The 22,326-nt window shown below is 43.0% G+C and overlaps 1 protein-coding gene across 2 annotated transcripts in view; it reads left to right on the forward strand.

Moving 5' to 3' along the window:
• The window catches only part of snrnp48 (small nuclear ribonucleoprotein 48 (U11/U12)), a 26,277-nt gene extending 5,377 nt beyond the window's left edge, over positions 1-20,900 (forward strand). Inside the window, exons 3-9 of one of the 2 annotated variants that reach the window (XM_070888545.1) lie at positions 5,741-5,801; positions 6,313-6,393; positions 12,780-12,968; positions 15,436-15,557; positions 18,687-18,823; positions 19,967-20,080; positions 20,180-20,900. In XM_070888545.1, the coding sequence (XP_070744646.1) occupies positions 5,741-5,801; positions 6,313-6,393; positions 12,780-12,968; positions 15,436-15,557; positions 18,687-18,823; positions 19,967-20,080; positions 20,180-20,234 (759 nt within the window). In that variant the 3' untranslated portion in view covers positions 20,235-20,900. The remainder of the gene's footprint in view (positions 1-5,740; positions 5,802-6,312; positions 6,394-12,779; positions 12,969-15,435; positions 15,558-18,686; positions 18,824-19,966; positions 20,081-20,179) is intronic. The other variant, XM_070888546.1, reaches the window with a different exon arrangement.
• The last annotated feature ends 1,426 nt before the right edge of the window (positions 20,901-22,326 follow it).

The following is a 22,326-nucleotide window of genomic DNA, read 5'->3' on the forward strand; positions in this document are numbered from 1 at the left end:
GACATGGCTTCACAGAGAAACCCTGTAAACATTACTTTTCTAAACATACCCTTTTTATCAATCCGTGCATGATCTCAATACAAACATTTATGTTTTATCCTCCCTCCTCTTTGCAGAATATATGGTAAAATATAACATTTTGGAGATAATAAAGAACCTAAATACACAAGCATTGTTCTAGTAAATACTTGCAAGTGTGCAGTGAAATGCATAGCATATGAGGTAGCCCAGTGTTGTGGAGAACTGTGTTCAGTTCTGGGCAACTCGCCTTAGGAAGGAGATATTGGCCTTGGAGGGACTGCAGTGTAGATTTACTAGAATGATACCTGGACTCCAAGGGTTAAATTACTAGGAGATTACATTATCTAGGTTTGTATTCCTGGAATGATTTTAAGAGGTGATTTGATCGAAGTTTTCAAGATATTAAGGGGAACTGATCGGGTAGATAGAGAGAAACTATTTCCGCTGTTTGGGGAATCTAGGACTAGGAGACATAGCCTACAAATTAGAGCCAGGCCTTTTGGGTGTGAAGTTAGGAAACACTTCTACACACACATGGCGGTAGAAGTTTAGAACTCTCTTCTGCAAACAGCTGTTGCTACTAGGTCAGTTGTTAATTTTAAATCTGAGATTGATAGATTTCTGAAAAGGTATTAAGGGAGGTGGGGAAAAGGTATTAAGGGAGGTGGGGAAAAGGTGGAGATGAAGATGGGATGGGGGGGGGGAAGGTGGAGATGGGATGGGGGGGGGGGGAAGGTGGAGATGGGATTGGGGGGGGGGGGGAAGGTGGAGATGGGATGGGGGGGGGGGAAGGTGGAGATGGGATTGGGGGGGGGGAAGGTGGAGATGGGATGGGGGGGGGGGAAGGTGGAGATGGGGGGGGAAGGTGGAGATGGGATGGGGGGGGGAAGGTGGAGATGGATGGGATGGGGGGGGAAGGTGGAGATGGGATGGGGGGGGAAGGTGGAGATGGATGGGATGGGGGGGGGGGGGAAGGTGGAGATGGGATGGGGGGGGGGGGGAAGGTGGAGATGGGATGGGGGGGGGGAAGGTGGAGATGGGATGGGGGGGGGGGGGGAAGGTGGAGATGGGATGGGGGGGGGGGGAGGTGGAGATGGGATGGGGGGGGGGGGGAGGTGGAGATGGGATGGGGGGGGGGAGGTGGAGATGGGATGGGGTGGGGGGGGGGAGGTGGGGATGGGGTGGGGGGGGGGGAGGTGGAGATGGGATGGGGTGGGGGGGGGGGAGGTGGGGATGGGGTGGGGGGGGGGGAGGTGGGGATGGGGTGGGGGGGGGGGGGAGGTGGGGGTGGGGGGGGGGGGGGAGGTGGGGATGGGGTGGGGGGGGGGAGGTGGGGATGGGGTGGGGGGGGGGGGGAGGTGGGGGTGGGGGGGGGGGGGGAGGTGGGGATGGGGTGGGGGGGGGGAGGTGGGGATGGGGTGGGGGGGGGGAGGTGGGGATGGGGTGGGGGGGGGGGAGGTGGAGATGGGATGGGGTGGGGGGGGAGGTGGAGATGGGGTGGGGGGGGAGGTGGAGGTGGAGATGGGGTGGGGGGGGAGGTGGAGATGGGGTGGGGGGGGGGGGAGGTGGAGATGGGGTGGGGGGGGGGGAGGTGGAGATGGGGTGGGGGGGGAGGTGGAGATGGGGTGGGGGGGGAGGTGGAGATGGGGTGGGGGGGGGGGGAGGTTGGGATGGGGTGGGGGGAGGTGGAGATGGGATGGGGTGGGGGGAGGTGGAGATGGGATGGGGTGGGGGGAGGTGGAGATGGGATGGGGTGGGGGGAGGTGGAGATGGGATGGGGTGGGGGGAGGTGGAGATGGGATGGGGTGGGGGGAGGTGGAGATGGGATGGGGGGGGAGGTGGAGATGGGATGGGGTGGGGGGGGGAGGTGGAGATGGGATGGGGTGGGGGGGGAGGTGGAGATGGGATGGGGTGGGGGGGGGAGGTGGAGATGGGATGGGGTGGGGGGGGGAGGTGGAGATGGGATGGGGTGGGGGGGGGAGGTGGAGATGGGATGGGGTGGGGGGGGGAGGTGGAGATGGGATGGGGTGGGGGGGGGAGGTGGAGATGGGATGGGGTGGGGGGGGGAGGTGGAGATGGGATGGGGTGGGGGGGGGAGGTGGAGATGGGATGGGTGGGGGGGGGAGGTGGAGATGGGATGGGGGGGGGAGGTGGAGATGGGATGGGGGGGGGAGGTGGAGATGGGATGGGGGGGGGGAGGTGGAGATGGGATGGGGGGGGGGAGGTGGAGATGGGATGGGGGGGGGAGGTGGAGATGGGATGGGGGGGGGAGGTGGAGATGGGATGGGGGGGGGGGAGGTGGAGATGGGATGGGGGGGGAGGTGGAGGTGGAGATGGGATGGGGGGGAGGTGGAGGTGGAGATGGGATGGGGGGGGGAGGTGGAGGTGGAGATGGGATGGGGGGGGGAGGTGGAGGTGGAGATGGGATGGGGGGGGAGGTGGAGGTGGAGATGGGATGGGGGGGGAGGTGGAGGTGGAGATGGGATGGGGGGGGAGGTGGAGGTGGAGATGGGATGGGGGGGGGAGGTGGAGATGGGATGGGGGGGGGAGGTGGAGATGGGATGGGGGGGGGAGGTGGAGATGGGATGGGGGGGGGAGGTGGAGATGGTATGGGGGGGGAGGTGGAGATGGGATGGGGGGGGAGGTGGAGATGGGATGGGGGGGGGGAGGGAAGGTGGAGATGGGATGGGGGGGGGGAGGGAAGGTGGAGATGGGATGGGGGGAGGGGTAGGTGGAGATGGGATGGAGAGGGGAGGTGGAGATGGGATGGGGATGGGGGGAGAGAAGGGGAGGGGGAGAGAGGAGGTGGGGGGGGGGGGCGGCGGGAGAGAGAGGGAGGCTGAACGGGCGGGCCGCTGCAGATTTCAGGCGAGGCCGCCCCCAGCAAGATGCCGGGCGGGGCCCCCGCCCCCCAGCAAGATGGCAGGCGAAGAGAGGAGGAGGAGGAGGAGAGTGGGGGCTGTGGGGTGGGGATGGGGGGAGCTAAACGGGAGACAGGGAGGGAGGGGAGCGGGAGCTAAACGGGAGGGAAGGATGTAAGCCCGAGTCCGATCTTCACCCTGGCAGTCCATTCGGCCAGGGCTAGGGGGGGACTGTAGCTACTGCACATGGGCACACACTCTAGCGTGCATGTGTAGAGGTCATAGAAACATAGAAAATAGGTGCAGGAGTAGGCCATTCGATCCTTTGAGCCTTCACCGCCTTTCAATGAGTTCATGGCTGAACATGCAACTTCAGCACCCCATTCCTGCTTTCTCGCCATACCCCTTGATCCCCCTAGTAGTAAGGACTACATCTAACTCCTTTTTGAATATATTTAGTGAATTGGCCTCAACAACTTTCTGTGGTAGAGAATTCCACAGGTTCACCACTCGCTGGGTGAAGAAGTTTCTCCTCATCTCGGTCCGAAATGGCTTACCCCTTATCCTTAGACTGTGACCCCTGGTTCTGGACTTCCCCAACATTGGGAACATTCTTCCTGCATCTAACCTGTCTAAACCTGTCAGAAACGTTCATAATTCTATGAGATCTCCTCTCATTCTTCTGAACTCCAGTGAATACAAGCCCAGTTGATCCAGTCTTTCTTGATATGTCAGTCCCACCATCCCGGGAATCAGTCTGGTGAACCTTCGCTGCACTCCCTCACTAGCAAGAATGTCTCAAGTTAGGAGACCAAAACTGTACACAATACTCCAGGTGTGGCCTCACCAAGGCCCTGTACAACTGTAGTAACACCTCCCTGCCCCTGTGCTCAAATTCCCTCGCTATGAAGGCCAACATGTCATTTGCTTTCTTAACCGCCTGCTGTAACTGCATGCCAACTTTCAATGTCTGATGTACCATGACACCCAGGTCTCGTTGCACCTCCCCTTTTCCTAATCTGTCACCATTCAGATAATAGTCCGTCTCTCTCTTTTTACCACCAAAGTGGTTAACCTCGCATTTATCCACATTATACTTCATCTACCATGCATTTGCCCACTCACCTAACCTATCCAAGTCACTCTGCAGCCTCATGGCATCCTCTTCGCAGCTCACACTGCCACCCAACTTAGTGTCGTCCGCAAATTTGGAGATACTACATTTAATCCCCTTGTCTAAATCATTCATGTACAATGTAAACAGCTGGGGCCCCAGCACAGAACCTTGCGGTACCCCACTAGTCACTGCATGCCATTCTGAAAAGTACCCATTTACGCCTACTCTTTGCTTCCTGTCTGCCAACCAGTTCTCAATCCACGTCAGCACAATACCCCCAATCCCATGTGCTTTAACTTTGCACATTAATCTCTTGTGTGGGACCTTGTCGAAAGCCTTCTTAAAGTCCAAATACACCACATCAACTGGTTCTCCCTTGTCCACTCTACTGGAATTTTTTGAGGATGTTTCCAGAAGATTTGTCAAGCATGATTTCCCTTTCACAAATCCATGCTGACTTGGACCTATCATGTCACCTCTTTCCAAATGCGCTGCTATGATATCCTTAATAATTGATTCCATCATTTTACCCACTACCGATGTCAGGCTGACCCCTGTTTTCTCTCTCCCTCCTTTTTTAAAAATGTTTTCTCCATGAGAATTCTGACAAATCCAAAGAGATGATTGGGATCCAAAGAGCAGATGATTGAGGTGCAGATAATGGAAATGTTAAGTTTTTGAGTCTTTGCTACTCTTCTTCTGTTTTCTCTCTCACTCCTTTTTTTTTTAAAAAGTGGGGTTACATTGGCTACCCTCCACTCCATAGGAACTGATCCAGAGTCTATGGAATGTTGGAAAATGACTGTCAATGCATCCACTATTTCCAAGGCCACCTCCTTAAGTACTCTGGGATGCAGTCCATCAGGCCCTGGGGATTTATCGGCCTTCAATCCCATCAATTTCCCCAACACAATTTCCCGACAAATAAGGATTTCCCTCAGTTCCTCCTTCTTACTAGACCCTCTGACCCCTTTTATATCCAGAAGGTTGTTTGTGTCCTCCTTGGTGAATACCGAGCCAAAGTACTTGTTCAATTGGTCTGCCATTTCTTTGTTCCCCGTTATGACTTCCCCTGATTCTGACTGCAGGGGACCTACGTTTGTTTTTACTAACCTTTTTCTCTTTACATATCTATAGAAGCTTTTGCAGTCTGTCTAAATGTTCCCTGCAAGCTTCCTCTCGTACTCTATTTTCCCTGCCCTGATCAAACCCTTTGTCCTCCTCTACTGAGTTCTAAATTTCTCCCAGTCCCCAGGTTCGCTGCTATTTCTGGCCAATTTGTATGCCACTTCCTTGGCTTTAATACTATCCCTGATTTCCCTTGATAGCCACGGTTGAACCGCCTTCCCTTTTTTTATTTTTACGCCAGACAGGGATGTACAATTGTTGTAGTTCATCCATGCTGTCTCTAAATATCTGCCATTGCCCATCCACTGTCAACCCCTTAAGTATCATTGTGCTGGGACCTAGCTCTGCCCTCCATGCGTTCTGCTGCGCTGCACCAAGGGCCTGGATTGACCAGACGGAGGGGAGAATACCAAGGTAAATAATAGGCGCCGTTTCTGTTCTTAAAAAGTTGGCGCACCACATGGAGATGCGCCGTTCTAACCCTGGGGGCAAACTTGGGCCCTATGTTCCTATGATTTTTGTAAATGATTTATATTAACAGACACATTTGTATGACATTCTGCTGTCCTCTATTTTTAATATAGTAACACTGTTTTTAACTCTTAACATTCAGGCTGAAATGTATGATCCCTCTTTTGCCTATGAGAAAACTCTGGTACCTACTTTTAAAATGGGTAAGTACAATGTAGGTCCTCCAAAAAATGAATTTTATCCTATGCCTGCAACTTCTAGATTTAATTTTGTAGACTCATTTCCGATGTTATTTTAAGATCCGAATGTAATTTAGTGACTACTCTTCGGGCATAGAAGAGATGTGTCTCTATTTTAAAACAACCAATCTGGGCTTAGTGAGGAATCCTACTTGGTCAATCCGTGTTCCACCACAGAGAATTGTTTTAGCTGCTGAAGTGGAGCAAAAGACCTGGCAGTTTTAGTTGTATTTAATACTTGAATATTTGTAGGCAAACTCTACCACATGCTTCCACTTGGATATATTTTTCTTATTGTTAAAAACACAATTATGATTTCCTTTTTTGAAGACAAACCATATGATCTCTAGAGAATCTCAATGAAAACCCTATTTAACTTGTTCGTTTCTTGGCATTTCGCAACGAGCAGCAAGTTGTCACTGTCACACAAGATTATATAAAATGGCTAGAATTGTGTTTTTTTGTTCCATTTTAGATAAAGATTTACAGACTCAGATAATTCAACAAGCGAGAAATAATGCTCCACTTGGAAAAGAAGAAAGAGTGTTTTCTCAGGGTAAGTGAAAATCCAAGTTGGATTTTTTTTTTAAATTTCCAATAAAATTTTAAAGATCTTCAGTAATATAGTTCCAGTGTACATTAAATTTAATGTAGGGTGTTAGAACTCTACATTAGCCTGGTGCTGACTCTTCAAAACAATCTTGAAATAACTGAACTGGTAGTTCCATTTGTACTGATAATATAGCGAATGCTTCATTTGTAATCAAATATGGACAAAAGAGCTGAATTCCAGAGATGAGGTGAGAGTGACTGCCCTTGACATCAAGGCAGCATTTGACTGAATGTGGCATCAAGGAGCCCTAGTAAAATTGAAGTCAATTGGAATCGAAAGAAAAACTCTCCAGTGGCTGAAGTCATACCTAGCACAAAAGAAGATAGTTGTGATTGTTGGTCAATCATCTTAACCCCAGGACATCACTGCAGGAGTTCCTCATGGCAATGTTTTCGGCCCAACATCTTCAGTTACTTCATCAATGACCTTCCCTTCATCATAAGATCAGAAGTGGGAATGTTTGCTGAGAATTGCAGTGTTCAGTTCCATTCACAACTCCTCAGATAAGGAGGTGTGCAACAAGTCTTGGGGGACATTCAGGCTTGAGCTGATAAGTGGCAAGTACCATTCGTGCCACACAAGTGCCAGGCAATGACTATCTCCCAAGCGAGAGTCTAACCAAAGCCCCATGACATTCAACGGCATTACCATCACTTTGACAATAAATGCTGGTCTTGCCAGTGATGCCCACATCCCAGGAATGAAAGGGGCAAAATTACCATATGTGCATCTTTCAATAGCTGGTTTTCATCTATGTATAATTTTGTAGATGATAAACAATCATTTTTATTATGAACATTAGGGAGAAAAAACACCAGGCCCATCAATAATCACCCTATCCATTAGTGCAACCTTGTGCACTACTCTCCTCACTGTCAGTAATGCCAATTTCTTTGGTTGTGGGGGGGGGAAATACGTTGACTGGGAAGACGACAAATTTGTGCGCAATTTCAAGTTGAACTATTGGGAAATTCCTTCTAGATTTCAGGTGACCATGGTTACCCATGATGCATTATTGGATTTGCACTATCCCTTCACTCATATGCCTCAAAATCATTTAGGATCACCAAAAGGCTGTTGATGCTGAGTCAAGAATTTTTGAAGACTGAAATAGATAAATAATTGTTAACTAAGGGGTATGGCGTAAAGGTGGGTAAGTGGAATTGATGAACAGAACAACCATCATCATCATCCCAGGCAGTCATTCAGAATCGAGGGAAGACTTCCACTATTAAAATGAGTTCTTAGGTGGCTGAACAGTCCAATACGAGAATCACAGACTCTTGTCACAGGTAGGACAGATAGTCGTTGGGGGAAGGGGTGGGTGGGATTGGTTTGCCGCATGCTCTGTTCTGCTGCCTGCGCTTGATTTTTGCATGCTCTCGGCGATGAGACTAGGTGCTCAGTGCTCTCACGGATGCACTTCCTCCACTTAAGGCAGTCTTTGGCTAGGGACTCCCAGGTGTCAGTGGGGATGTTGCACTTTATCAAGGAGGCTTTGAGGGTGTCTTTGTAACGTTTCCGCTGCCCACCTTTGGCCCGTTTGCCGTGAAGGAGTTCCGAGTAGAGCCCTTGCTTTGTGAGTCGCTGGAGAAATACCACCAATGATGTCTCCGCAAGATCCTACAAATCCCCTGGGAAGTCAGACACACCAACATTAGCGTCCTCGACCAGGCCAACATCCCCAGCATTGAAGCACTGACCACACTTGATCAGCTCTGCTGGGCAGGCCACATAGTTCGCACAGAACAACTATGATTTAACTGAATAGCCTACTCCTGTACCTATGTAAAATGTTCCTATGTAACAACTATACACAACCAGAAACCAACATCTCCATCTGTTGGGCTGATTCCAAATGTCACAGATGTCTACTTTACTTCTGAAGCCCTTCAATAGCTTTGTCTGCAACAAATGAGTCTAATTCTGTTGAAAATTATAACCTCAGTGAAGTTGTATCTTAATGCTTTATTTAGTTTTCTCCTAAGTGTGAATCCAAGTCGTCATGTATTAATATTGAAAATTATTCTGGTATCCATTTAATATGTTCCCATGAGGACCTTAAATACCTCCATTTAGTCCCCTCTAAGCTTCCTTTTTTTTAATGTGAACATTCTTGGTACAGTTTCTCTTTCCTCCTTACTCATGCCCAATACCATTTATGAATTACATTATTAGATGACTGAAGAAGCTTAAATTTTAACAACTTGTATTTATATAGCGCCTTTAACGTAGTGAAATGTCCCAAGGCGCTTCACAGGAGTATTATGCGATTAAAAATTTGACATGATAGCTTTTCCAATTTAATCATTTTAATACAGTAATTTGTTATTCATAAATTCATTGTGATTGACTAATTTCTGTTGTAGTTGACCCTTGGCATGAATGTGACAAAATATTCAGTCTGTTAGGAAAGTTCATGTAGGAAATTAACTCAAGTCTGCAGACTTGGTGATTTGTTAGGAACTGTTGAACTATAATGTTTGATGATCCCTTTGATTTTTTTTTTTAAAGAGCATAGTGCAGTTGAACCTCGAGCCCCAGTTTTCTTCATGGTACAGTACAAATGCTCCCCTGACCCATACTTGATGTGGAAATTCTCCCTTGTACCAGTCAGTAATAGTGCTTAGACTGATGTAGTTTTGAAGGTTGGTGCTTCCATGGACCCTTGCAGTATAGAGGTGGGGTTCAAGTGGAAAGTTGGAGACCATTGCCCATGTAAAGCAGAAACTTGTGGCTCTGTAGTCCTGAGAATCCCTCCTTTGTTCCAATTAATGGCTTTCTTTATGGAAGGATTATACATGTTCTAGTGCCTGTGCTAAAAATACTTTTTTTAAACTTGAGTGGTTGATATGGAAGTGGTACAGAACAACAAAATACACTTGTAATTGTAGTTTCATTTTGCTTAACTAAGTGGTTAGAGACTCACTTCTAGGTGCCTTCTCAATATTCTCTGTTGTAAGTCCTATTCTCTAACTTATGGTACTTGCAAGATGCAAGTTGTATATTTCCTTTTGTTGAAGCATTTAAATTAACTATATTTGTAATAGTGCGTACCAGTATGAAGTCTTTGTCATGGCATTTGTTTGTCCATTTATGTTCTGTTTTCTTCCCCTCTGGATATTTCTGGACTGACGGTTGACATTGGGGGAAGAGTAGGTATACATTGTACTGGAGGTCAATACAAGTGACTGCATGAAATATATAACGTACTAAGCGTACGTGCACTTTCGCCCAATGTACATAGGAGACTTTGGCCATGGGTATGAGGAGCTCCTAACTGTTCTTGTTTTACACCAGCTGTTAAAACCTAGTTCCTGTAACCAGCGATAAACTTCAGCTGATGCTATTAAACATATTTACACTTGTTACAATGGCAGTAAACTACTTAATTGTAATTCTGTTGATGCACATTTCACTAAATATTTGGAATTCTTTTTGAACATGATGATTTAAACTTTTTGGTTTTTCTCTTTCAGTATCAGGGGTGAGTATATTTGACAGAGGAATGATGAACATGAAAGAATGTTCTCCTCATGTACAGATTTGCACAGAATTTTACTTGATGTCATACAGTATCCTTTTAAAATTATTATATCCTTTAAATATGAACCTCAAATAAATGGACTGGTTAAATAGAATTAAAAGATTGTATTAAGAAATATTGACCTGTGCTTGATTGCTGAATAGACCTATTTACAGAGAAATAGGCATTAAAATACTGTTTCTTAACAGGCATGTGCTTTACAGGTCTGTTAGATCTGCTTTTATTATTATCTTGGTCATTTAACCACTTAATGAGCATTTTCCAAATGTAAGTTTTTGATTGCCATGTAAACTGACTGCTACAAGAAAAAATACGATAATCACTTTATTTTAAAAAAGTTGCTATCCTACTTTAATACTTGTGAAGAATCATAATAGAAAATCTAAAGCAAAGCAGTTCAACAACAACAACAACTTACATTTTATATGGTGCCTTTACCATAGTAAGATGCCCCAAGGTGCTTCACAGGAGCATAATCAGACAAAAATTGACACTAAACCGAAGGAGACAATAGGACAGGTTGCCAAAAGTTTGGTCAAAGTGGTAGGTTTTAAGGAGGAGAGAGGTGGAAAGGATTATGGAGGTAATTCCAGAGCTTGGGGTCGAGACAGCCACCAATGGTGGGGTGAACGAAGTAGAGGATGGGCAAGAGGCCACAGTTAGAGGAATGCAGAATTCTCAAAGGGTATGTAGGGCTGGAAGAGCTTAGAGATGTGGAGGGGCAAGACCATGGAGGAATTTGAACATGAGGACCAGCTTTTTAAGAGGTTTTCGGGGACCAGGAGCAAATGTAGGTCAGCGACTGCATGGGTCTTAGTAAGAATTAGGATACGGGCTGCAGAGTTTTGGATGAGCTTAAGTTTTCGGGGAGGTGGAGGGTAGGAGGCTGGCAGGAGAGCATTGGAATAGTTGAGTCTAGAGGTAACAAAATCATGGATGAGAGTTTCAGCAGCAAATGGGCTGAGTAGGGCGATATTATGGAACTGGAAGTAGACGTATGGTTATGGGGTCAAAAGCTCAGCTCAGGGTCAAATAGTTGCAAACAGTTCAGTACCATTGTGTTAGTTAAAACATCTACATACAGAAGTTTTAATAAGTAAACAATAGATGGATCCAGCTTGCAAGGTAAGCAAATCACTTGCTCTACATACATACAAAACATTTTGTGTATGACTGTGCATAAGGGATTGTAAATGGATTTTCAATTAAATATACAGTGGCAGTATTTTTAATGCCAAAGGTGAGTTATTTGAGGTAAAGTGGACTGGGAGTAGTTGCGGTCTTATTTACCATCCCTGATGAACTGGTAGACCTTTTTTAAAAAAGATATATATTTATATATCATATGTAAAGACTTGGTTAATACCACAATATTATTTTGGGGATGAGTAATCTGTTGTGTGTTTCCATGTGTCACTTATCAGTATCTCCAGTGTCTTGCATTAAAGGGCACAGACCTTCATGCACTTTCTAGCTGTTTGAATACATGACCTTATTCCTGACATTGAAGCATATTGCTCATTTTTTACCCAGATATGTTGCATTTGTGTGTGATCTGATTCAGTGTGATTTTTAGTTACATTTTTACAAAACTTTTTGAATATCATTTAAATCTTTAGCAATAAGTTTGATTTCTTGACAGCTATTTTTTAATTGTGCAAATTCAGCATACTTTCAGGATGTACGAGTATAGTTCATTTTATTTTTTAAAGGTGTATAATAATTTTTCTCTTTGTAACCACTTGTTACAAACATCCCATGATGCATAGTCATGGCTGACATTTCACTTGTTCTACCAGTGGTGCTCGAGTCAGTTTGTGGGACAGGGACTGAATTGGAAGTGGAGATAGTTTTGCTGTTTCTTTATCATGTTTTTCTATCTGCTTGTGCTGTACCTAATGGGTCAGGTTTGGAAACTTGCTTGGATGGTTCTTGTGCTGAACTCCCCCACTGGTGCAGTGGATTGATGCATTGTACCACCAGCTCAATGCTCGATTAAAATTTTGAAAGCAATTCTGATTTGTATCACTTTTTATGTGAATAACACAGAATTTTATCTTTCTTGGATGAGACACTTATCCTATTGCTTTACAAACTGTCATGTTTGCCTGTACAGGGGTTTATTTCGATTCCCACCTGCACTGTATATCTTCAATTGATAAGGCAGACTAATCTGGAATGCTGTCTTCATTACAACATTTAGTATCTTTATAAAAGGGATAATTCTGCGATTTGGTGCTCCCCAGTAGGAGGTGCGTTGAGGGGAAGTTGTAGGCTGTATGCCTTGAATTTCTGAAGCTGTACTCCTTGTGAGTGTTGGTTCCCATCATTTTATTGTAGACTGACCTCTACTGTGTTGTGAGTGAGGTAGCAAGAGATCTTTCAGCTTGCCCATACTGAAAAAGACACCTTATTTATTGCAAGAGCTCTACCTAGTGGTCTGGTCAAGAGATGGCAACCTTGTTATTGAGGCAGCAGGTTGGAACTCAAACTAATATCCAGATTACTTGTGCTGCTAATGCTGCTGGGCTTGTTGTAAGCGTTAAATTATTTTTTGATCAGATTTAAAATTTCCTGTAATTTTTGAAAATGTTCTTGCTGGTTACTAGGCATCTTCTAAGGTGTCTTCATATAAAATCTGTAAAATACAAGAAAGAATGCACTTTCTTTTGTTTGACAATGCATACAATAGCCCATTTTGCTTAGAGTTGGGCTCTTGCACTATTTTTTGAAAATTATGTAAAGTTATAGGAGTAACTGAGTAAACTGTTAATATACATAGGTGATTATTCTTCAGTACCTCTTGAAGTTCCTGAGAATCATCAACGTTTCATCTGTGACCTAACTCCAGCGGATCGCCTAGCTATCTACGATCATGTTATCAAAGAAACCAGTCAGCAAAGAACCAAATCTAGTTCTGTTGAAAATGACAGTGATTTGTACGTGGACCTTGCTGCAAAACTCAGCCGAGGTTCGTTCTTTTTTCTTTAACTTCTTCATAGCTCAAACTAGCTTGGTGTATTCATGTAATACTGTAAGCAAACAATATCAGAACAGTCTAGTTTCAAACATAGGATAAAATACAATGTCATCACTGTTTATAAAAAATATATCTGATTGCAGGGTTAGTTTTATTCATGTACTGTTTGTTTTAATGTAGAAAAGTTAAATGTTATAGTTGATACAAGTGGAAGAGAGCCGTACATCAAGTTAGGTGGCACAGTAAATAGTGTAGTTGGGAACAGAAAATTGCAAAGCGACTTTAATAGAATGAGTGGGCAAAACTGTGGTGGTTGGAGTTCCAATTGGGGAAGTGTGAGATCATCAACTATGGACCTAAGATAGATCAAGGTATTTTCTGAATAGTGAGAAGCTAGGAACTGTGGAGAAGCAGAGTGATTTAAGAACCCATGTACAGAAATCACTAAGCTAGTGGACAGGTACAAAAAAATAATGAAAGGGGCTAATGGAATGTTGGCCTTTATCTCCAGGTGACTGGAATACAAAGGATGGGAATTACATTACAATTATATAAAACTCTGGTTGGACTCCATTTAGAGTACTGTGTTCAGTTCTGGGCACTGCACCTCAAAAGCCTTAGAGGGGGTGCAGAGCGCATTCACCGTAATATTACCAGTGCTAAAAATGTTAAATTATTAGGACAAGTTGCACAGACTAGGCTTTTATTCTCGAGTAAAGAAGATTTAAGGGTGATCTAATTGAGGTGTTTAAGATCATTAAAGGAATTGATAGGGTAGATAGAAACTATTTCCTCTGGTGGGGGAATCTAGAACAAGGAGGCATAACTTTAAAATTAGAGTTAGGCCATTCAGGGGTGATGTCAAGAAGCACTTCCTCACAAAGGGTAGTGAAAATCTGGAATTCTTTCTCTTCCCTTCCCCCTCAAAAAAAAAGCTGTTGAGGCTGAGTCAATTGAAAATGTTGAAATTGATAGATTTTTGTTCGGCAAGGGTATTGAGGGATATGAAACCAAGACTGGGAGATGGAATTGAGGTACAGATCAGCCATGATCTAATTGAATAGCGTAAAAGGCTCGAAGGGCTGAATGGCCTATTCCTGTTCTTGTGTAACTTGCGTTTTCTCTTGTACTTGTATTGATTATTCTGGAATCTTTTTCTGGTGGAATATTTCTGTTCGAGCTCATGTTCATTTGTCAACATGTCTCTAGTTGAGATTGATAATTAAAGATGGGTGGGAAAGCAAGTTGTGAGGAGGACGCAAACAAATCTGCAAAGAGATAGAGACAGGCTAAGTGGCCAAACATTTAGCAGATGGAGTATAATATGGAAAAGTGTGAGGTTATCCACTTTGGCAGAAAAAAATAAAGCAAATTATTATTTAAATAGAGAAAAGTTATAAAATGCTGCATTACAGAGGGATCTGGGATCCTTGTGCATGAAACACACACAATTAGTGTGCAGGTACAATAAGTAATCAGGAAGGCAAATGGAATGTTGGCCTTTATTGCAAAGGGGATGGAGTATAAAAGCAGAGAAGTCCTGTTACAACTGTACAGGGTATTGGTGAGGCCACACCTAGAGTACTGTTTATAGTTTTGGTCTCCGTATTTAAGGAGGGATATACTTGCATTAGAGGCAGTTCAGAGAAGGTTCACAGGGTTGATTCTGGAGATGAAGGGGTTGACATAAAGAAAGGTTGAGTAGGTTGGGAATATACTCATGGAAGTTCAGAAGAATGAGAGGTGATCTTATTGAAACGTAAGATAATGAGGGGGCTCGACAAGGTAAATGCAGAGCGGATGTTTCCACTCATGGGGGAATCCAGAACTAGTCATAGTTTCAGAACAAAAATGAGAAGAGGAGGAATTTCTTTGGAGGGTTGTAAATCTGTGGAATTCTCTGCCCCAGAGAGCTGTGGAGGCAGGGTCATTGAATATATTTAAGGTGGAGATAGATTTTTTGAGCGATAAGGGAGCAAAGGGTTATGGGGAGCGGGCAGGGAAGTGGAGCCGAGTCCATGATCAGATCAGCCATGATCTTATTGAATGGCGGAGCAGGCTCAAGGGGCCAAATGGCCTCCTGCACCTATTTCCTATGTTCTTGTGTTCTTATCCGAATACATCATGTACTTGTCTAAATTTAACAAGATGCTCGGGCATCACAAAAAAATCAAATTTTCAGGCTGTTTGATGGCTATGGATATTTTTATTATAAGTTGCATTACAGAAGGACAGTTTAATCATCAGTGCTATCCAAAGATTTAGTCTGCCTACCATGTCTGGAACCAGGGAAACATAGTGTTGGTCTGGTACGAGTGCAGGTTACTAATCATTGGAAGTTGTTGGTACCCAAGTATCTTTCTTGTACATATAATCCATACTTGCATATGACTTTGATTATGCAGACCACTTTTTATACATGTATTTAAAGAAAAAAAATCTCCTCACCCCTACATAGATGATGAACAGAAAGGGCCAAAGTCGCACCTTGAAATTCTTGCGGAAATGAGAGATTACAAACGCCGCCGCCAATCCTACAGAGCCAAGAACGTTCATATAACAAAGAAATCTTACACAGAGGTAAGTGTGTGTCAGCTAATAAAATGGGCCATAAATTGCGGCCATTCCGGGTGCGTATGATGTGCGCACATGCCCGAAGAGGGCCCTCAAGTTCCGGGTTTAGGCGCACGAAGCGAATGCACCTAACCCCGACACTTGCGATCGCGTGCCTCCCCGGGAGAAGGGCCTTCGTGGGCGGAGATTTGGGCTATTTGCCCAATTCCTGCCAAGCGAATGTCCTTAAAACTCATGCGCCTGCTTTTACCAGTGTAAGAGTTTTAAAAATAGAAAAATTAAATTTTATCACTAATTTTTGTATTAAAAACCCTGTTCATTAAGATAAATTTATTTTTAACCTTATTAAAAAAATTAACATTTGAAAATATTTAATTTAATTCTATTTCAATTAATTTTAAATGGGTATTTTTTTTAAGTTGTGTTTTTGTGGGTATTTTCATTGATAGTAATGGGAGCTCCGTACAAATTGAATTCACCATTACTATCAATGAGCATACTCCATGTTCATTGGTCCAGGCCCACGTGATCCCAGGATGCCCATATGCTCCTGGTATGTGTGGGCCTCTGCACTGGGCTGCACATCCATGCCTCGGAACGGAAGTGTCCCTCTGGGACCACCGAGTACTTTCGTTTAAAAATAAATAAATAAAATTGGTCGGAGGCATCGGCCTGCAGGAAGCCTCCGACGTAATTTCAGACCCAATGTCTTGATGATGCTCGGTCTATTGATAAATACTAAGTTGATTATTTGACACATTCATTTTCTGCTCTTTCTAGATTTTCCTTTCCTCTTCCCCTGTTCTTTCCCCCTTCCTTTAGTGAATCTCATCTGGAATTGAGGATGTAGATGGAGGGCACAAAACAAATGCCTGGAATAGAATTCTAATATAAAAGTTATTACACCAGGTTAACTTTAAATCTAGAGTTGTAATGCTTGTTTTGTTTTTCTGTTGAAGAGCGAGGTGGCAGGACTTCTACTGTAAATATATAACCATTATCTGTCTCGTTTGCTTGTACATCTTTTGTAACATGCTTCATTTGAACCTAAAACCAGTTCTGAAGTTGTGATTCCCTATTTGTTGAAGACTGGGACATAGGTTAAATCCAATATCTAAAATCCATTAACATTAAACATGTTCTGTTTGTTATCCTGGGCACATTGCTGAAAGTTGCCTAAATATTAAGGCTGGCGAAGATCCACTTGAAAGTATAGGAGTTAGGACTTGCCTTTTTGGTCATCTAAGATTTTTTTTTAAACTTTAAAAATCTAGAATAAGAGTAGTCAAAGACTCAAAAACTTAACATTTCCATTATCTGCACCCCAATCATCTGCTCTTTGGATCCCACTCATCTCTTTGGATTTGTCAGAATTCTCATGGGGAAAACATTTTAAAAAAGGAGGGAGAGAGAAAACGGGCGTCAGCCTCACATCGGTAGTGGGTAAAATGATGGAATCAATTATTAAGGATGCCATAGCAATGCATTTGGAAAGAGGTGACATGATAGGTCCAAGTCAGCATGGATTTGTGAAAGGGAAATCATGCTTGACAAATCTTCTGGAATTTTTTGAGGATGTTTCCAGTAGCGTGTACAAGGGAGAACCAGTTGATGTGGTTTTAGACTTTCAGAAGGCTTTCGACAAGGTCCCACACAAGAGATTAATGTGCAACGTTAAAGCACATGGGATTGGGGGGTAGTGTGCTGACGTGGATTGAGAACTGGTTGGCAGACAGGAAGTAAAGAGTAGGAGTAAATGGGTACTTTTCAGAATGGCAGGCAGTGACTAGTGGGGTACCCCAAGGTTCTGTTCTGGGGCCCCAGCTGTTTACATTGTACATTAATGATTTAGACAAGCGGATTAAATGTAGTATCTCCAAATTTGCGGATGACATTAAGTTGGGTGGCAGTGTGAGCTGCGAGGAGGATGCTGTGAGGCTGCAGAGTGACTTGGATAGGTTAGGTGAGTGGGCAAATGCATGGCAGATGAAGTATAATGTGGATAAATGTAAGGTTATCCACTTTGATGGTAAAAACAGAGAGACAGACTATTATCTGAATGGTGACAGATTAGGAAAAGGGGAGGTGCAACGAGACCTGGGTGTCATGGTACATCGGTCATTGAAGGTTGGCATGCAGGTACAGCAGGCGGTTAAGAAAGCAAATGGCATGTTGGCCTTCATAGCGAGGGGATTTGAGTACAGGGGCAGGGAGGTGTTACTACAGTTGTACAGGGCCTTGGTGAGGCCACACCTGGAGTAGTATTGTGTACAGTTTTGGTCTCTTAACTTGAGGAAGGACATTCTTGCTATTGAGGGAGTGCAGCGAAGGTTCACCAGACTGATTCCTGGGATGGCGGGACTGACCTATCAAGACAGACTGGATCAACTGGGCATGTATTCACTGGAGTTCAGAAGAATGAGAGGGGATCTCATAGAAACGTTCAAAATTCTGACGGGTTTAGACAGGTTAGATGCAGGAAGAATGTTCCCGATATTGGGGAAGTCCAGAACCAGGGGTCACAGTCTAATGATAAGGGGTAAGCCATTTAGGACCGAGATGAGGAGAAACTTCTTCACTCGTGAACCTGTGGAATTCTCTACCATAGAAAGTTGTTGAGGCCAATTCACTAAATATATTCAAAAAGGATACTACTAGGGGGATCAAGGGGTCTGGCGAGAAAGCAGGAATGGGGTACTGAAGTTGCATGTTCAGCCATGAACTCATTGAATGGCGGTGCAGGCGTGAAGGGCCGAATGGCCTACTCCTGCACCTATTTTCTATGTTTCTATTAAAACTACTTAATGTTTCTTGTTTGTCTATCATTCCAGTTTCCTGGTGAATAAAACTTGTTTGTATTGTACTTGCACCATATTGCTGCACTAGATTTTTATGACTAAAATATGGGGACTATTAGTTATCTGCCAATATCCATTATCCACCACCAGGAAGGGACGGAGTTCCTTTCCATTGTGGCAGATAATTGAGGTTTCACTGTAGTAGGAATTGTACTTGTGAAATCTGTCAGTGACTCAAAAGTCAGTTTTCAAAGTAGATTTGTAGTCAACACACTTTACCCTTCAGTGTATAGTGTTTAAAATTCAATCCTGTTTACTGTACCTAATTGATTTACAGATAATTAAGGATGTTATTAATGTACATATGGAAGAACTGTCAAGGCAGTGGAAAGACCAGAATGACTCTGATAATACAGAAGAACATGAAGACCATAGCTCTTCATTATTATTGAAAAGCTCTACAGTTTCTCGCAGGTATGCAGACTACAGTTGTTGAATTTGTTTGGATTTGACCATTAAACGTGGCAAAAATCCAGGTAGACGAGGTGGATTGGTGCTTATTAGATGAGTGTGTAAACTTCTACTCTTGCTCCATATCATCCCCTTCAACACCTAAAAAGATTGAAAACATACCTAATTTTTTTAAGTTCCACATACACAGAAGTACTAAAACTATTTTAAATGAAGAACTTCTTGCGTATGTCCAACCACGTGCTTTGGTCAATGGGAGTTTATTTCTTGTTAAATATCCCAGGAGCAACCCACTACAGTTCTACCAAGTATAACCATCAAATTTAGATATTTTGTTGCAAAAAATACCAGTTGTCCTAGTAGTTGCATAAATGCATATCCAAGACTCAATGAAGTTGTGCCCTTTACTTTATTTGCAACATAGTAAATTGCTTGTAATCTACAATAGGATAACTCTAATTTTTAAAGATTTTTTTCCATTCCCTAACTCACAGGCATGATAAAATTAATGCCCCTATCACTGCCTTAACTAAAATCAGTTAATTTAGCACAAATTGGGGACTGAACCTTTTGATCTGTAGGGATCAGCTATTCACTGAATAAACCCATTGAGCCATCACTGGAACCTTGGCAGAAGAAATCGTATAAATGTTGAATGTGGCAGTTTCACTGCTTTCTTTGCATAGCAAGTTTGTCATGGGTGGGGTGACGGGAAAAGAGAGGTTATGAAGAAAATGGACAAATAAAGGCTAGGTGCTACTTTGTCCAACCAGGTGAGAACAGTTGACGTGGATTGCTTGTATATTTGGCCATTCAAGAACATAGTTGACAAAAACCTGGGAGCAGGTCACACCTCTTTTTTTTTTAAGAGCGAAAATAGTGCAAAGAAACCAAGGGAAGGTATAGTGAATGAACATTGATATGCAAACTTTTATTATTGGCAATATTGCAGTCTGTGCTTTTATTTTGCATGAATTGAAGCTCTAATGTACAGCATTGTTCTGAAATTTTCCGAAGCATGATTGTTGCAGGAATGGCCTTGTATTAAATTTCTTTTTTTTTTGGAGTGGGGGGTATATTTTTCTGTTGTAGAAGAAAATCTAATGATAAAAGTTCTCCTTCAATTGAATCTCAATCTACTGGAAGTAGTAAGACTGTAGATCGTGACAGCCGAAGAAGGAACCATAGCCGAAGTCCACATGAACGGAAAAGAAGTCCAGATTGGGATAAAGAAAGAGATTCAAGGAAAAAGCGAGAGAAGTGAGTACATCTCCTGTTGGAAAGTAGTTCACTTTTATTGCAGAGAATGGAATTCAGTGTAGCAGTACAGTATAACATATTTTTGATGTATAATTTCAGAGAGCATCATTCTCGAGATGAGGACCGGCATCGAAGTTACAGACAGCGAAAGTGAATTGGAAGTACTGATGGAATGAAGAATGGCTGAAATTGATCTTGTAAAACTATATAAGTACTGTGTACACAGGGACTTTTTTTTTTAAACTGCAACTTTAAACGAATGTGCATAGCTGGCTACACAATGATGACTGTTAAACTTCAGTTGAATATCATAAAACATCATCTGCATGCAGTCAACCCATTATTAATGTTAACTGATGTCTCTAGCTGTAAAAACAAAAGTAAACCAGTTCTCTCCACAATGTATAATAAAAATGTATGTATATGAGTGACTACAACGCACATGTTGATATCTGGACCTCTAAATCATATTCCCAAATTGCTTGAGTTTCATTTAATTGTTTGATATTTTCTGAACTGTTAAAACTGATTACAAAGTACTGATTATTCTGATTCTCTGTTTATTGTCTAATTTTTGCATATTATGGTTGACTTTTTAAATTAAATACTTGAGCCATAAATTGAATTTAAGTGGTTAGAAAATGTATATTAAGCTGAAATAAAGCTTCCTTCCAGACAGATTTTGAGGACCTTTTTGTTAAATGAAAACTAAATGTTGCTTTTTTTGAACTTGAGGCAATTAACTCCTGTATCTATGCATTATATTTCATGATGTTTATATAGGATAAATAGATCGTGTAATGCATCATATTTGTCAAACTTCAACTTTCTACAAATTAAAAAACAAATTAATTTAAATGTCTACATTTTTAACATTATAGAATACACACTGGGTAACAGGTGCCATGTTTATTCACTTCAGAGAAAGACCTTCATAAAGAAAGAGCTTGCATTTATCTACTACCTTATATCCTCAAGATGTTGGAAAATTATTTTACAACCAATAGATTACTTTTGAACTGCAGTCATTGTTGTGTAGGCAGCCAGTTTGCACGCGGCCAAGGTTCCACAAACAGTAAATGAATCAATGACCAGATAACTTGTTTTGGTGGTGTTGGTTGCAGACATGAGAAACCTCCTGCTTCTCTTCAATTAGTTTCATGGGATCTTTTATGAGTAGGCAGACAGAGCTTCGTGACCGATTGCACTTGTGACAATGCAGCACTGATTAAGCGCTGCATTGCATTATCAGCCTAGTTTATATGTTGAAATCTTAGGGTTTTAACCCACAACTTTCTGATTTGAGACAAGAGTACTTCTAACAGCTAAACCTGACACTGACAGCTGCATTTACCAACATATGAACTGACTCTTTGCAGTAAAATATTCTGTCTGGTTAACACTTTTTTTTCACCATCCCCCTGGTTCATCCAACATTGATTTTTCTTTGATTGTGTTATCACTTTTTTGATCTTGGTTTTTACATAAGGGCAAACAGTAATATTAGTGTGGAAATTCCGAAGTTCCGGGCCCGTACGAAGTTTCTACGGACTCGGGAAGGCATCGGAAAAGCGGGTTTTCAGCGCGCAAATGTCCATGCACCGAAAACCGGCTTTTCCGATCTGTGAGCTTGACAGATCATCCACAGATCGGGAGCGAGGACATTCGCAAGGGCAAGATTGCAGTATATATGTATATCTTGCCCGGCAAATGTCCTCAAAGCTCTTGCGCCCTATAGAAGCAGACGTAAGAGTTTAAAAACATATCAAAAAACATGATTTAAAAAAAAAAATTTTAATTGTTAAAGCCCTGCCCACTCAGGTAATGTTATTTTAAACCCTAACCCTAACTTTTTTTTTTAAATCGGCAAATGTTTTTTCTTTAATAGAAATTAAAGTTGTTATAAATTTTTTTAATGTTTTATGTAGTGTTTGCGTTTTGGGGGTTTTCTCTTAGTAATAGGATGATTCATAACTTACAGACATTACGAGACATCAGGGAGGGAGAAAGTTACCTGCACCTTTTACTCCAGGAGGCAGCCACAATCTCTTGATTAAATACTTTAGAATTGACACGTGGTCAGGGACAGGAGGGTGTGACTGTGAGTGAAGCAGGTAAGGGGATTCAGGAGCTAGTATTGCAGGAACCTCACTCCTTGCACTTGTCCAATAGATTTAAGGTTCTTGCAACCCTTGAGGACAAGTGTGCAGATTGTGAGGTGGATGAGCAGATTGATCAAGACATCA

The sequence above is a fragment of the Pristiophorus japonicus genome, chromosome 1 (assembly GCF_044704955.1).
Source record: "Pristiophorus japonicus isolate sPriJap1 chromosome 1, sPriJap1.hap1, whole genome shotgun sequence".
Lineage (NCBI taxonomy): Eukaryota > Metazoa > Chordata > Chondrichthyes > Pristiophoridae > Pristiophorus > Pristiophorus japonicus.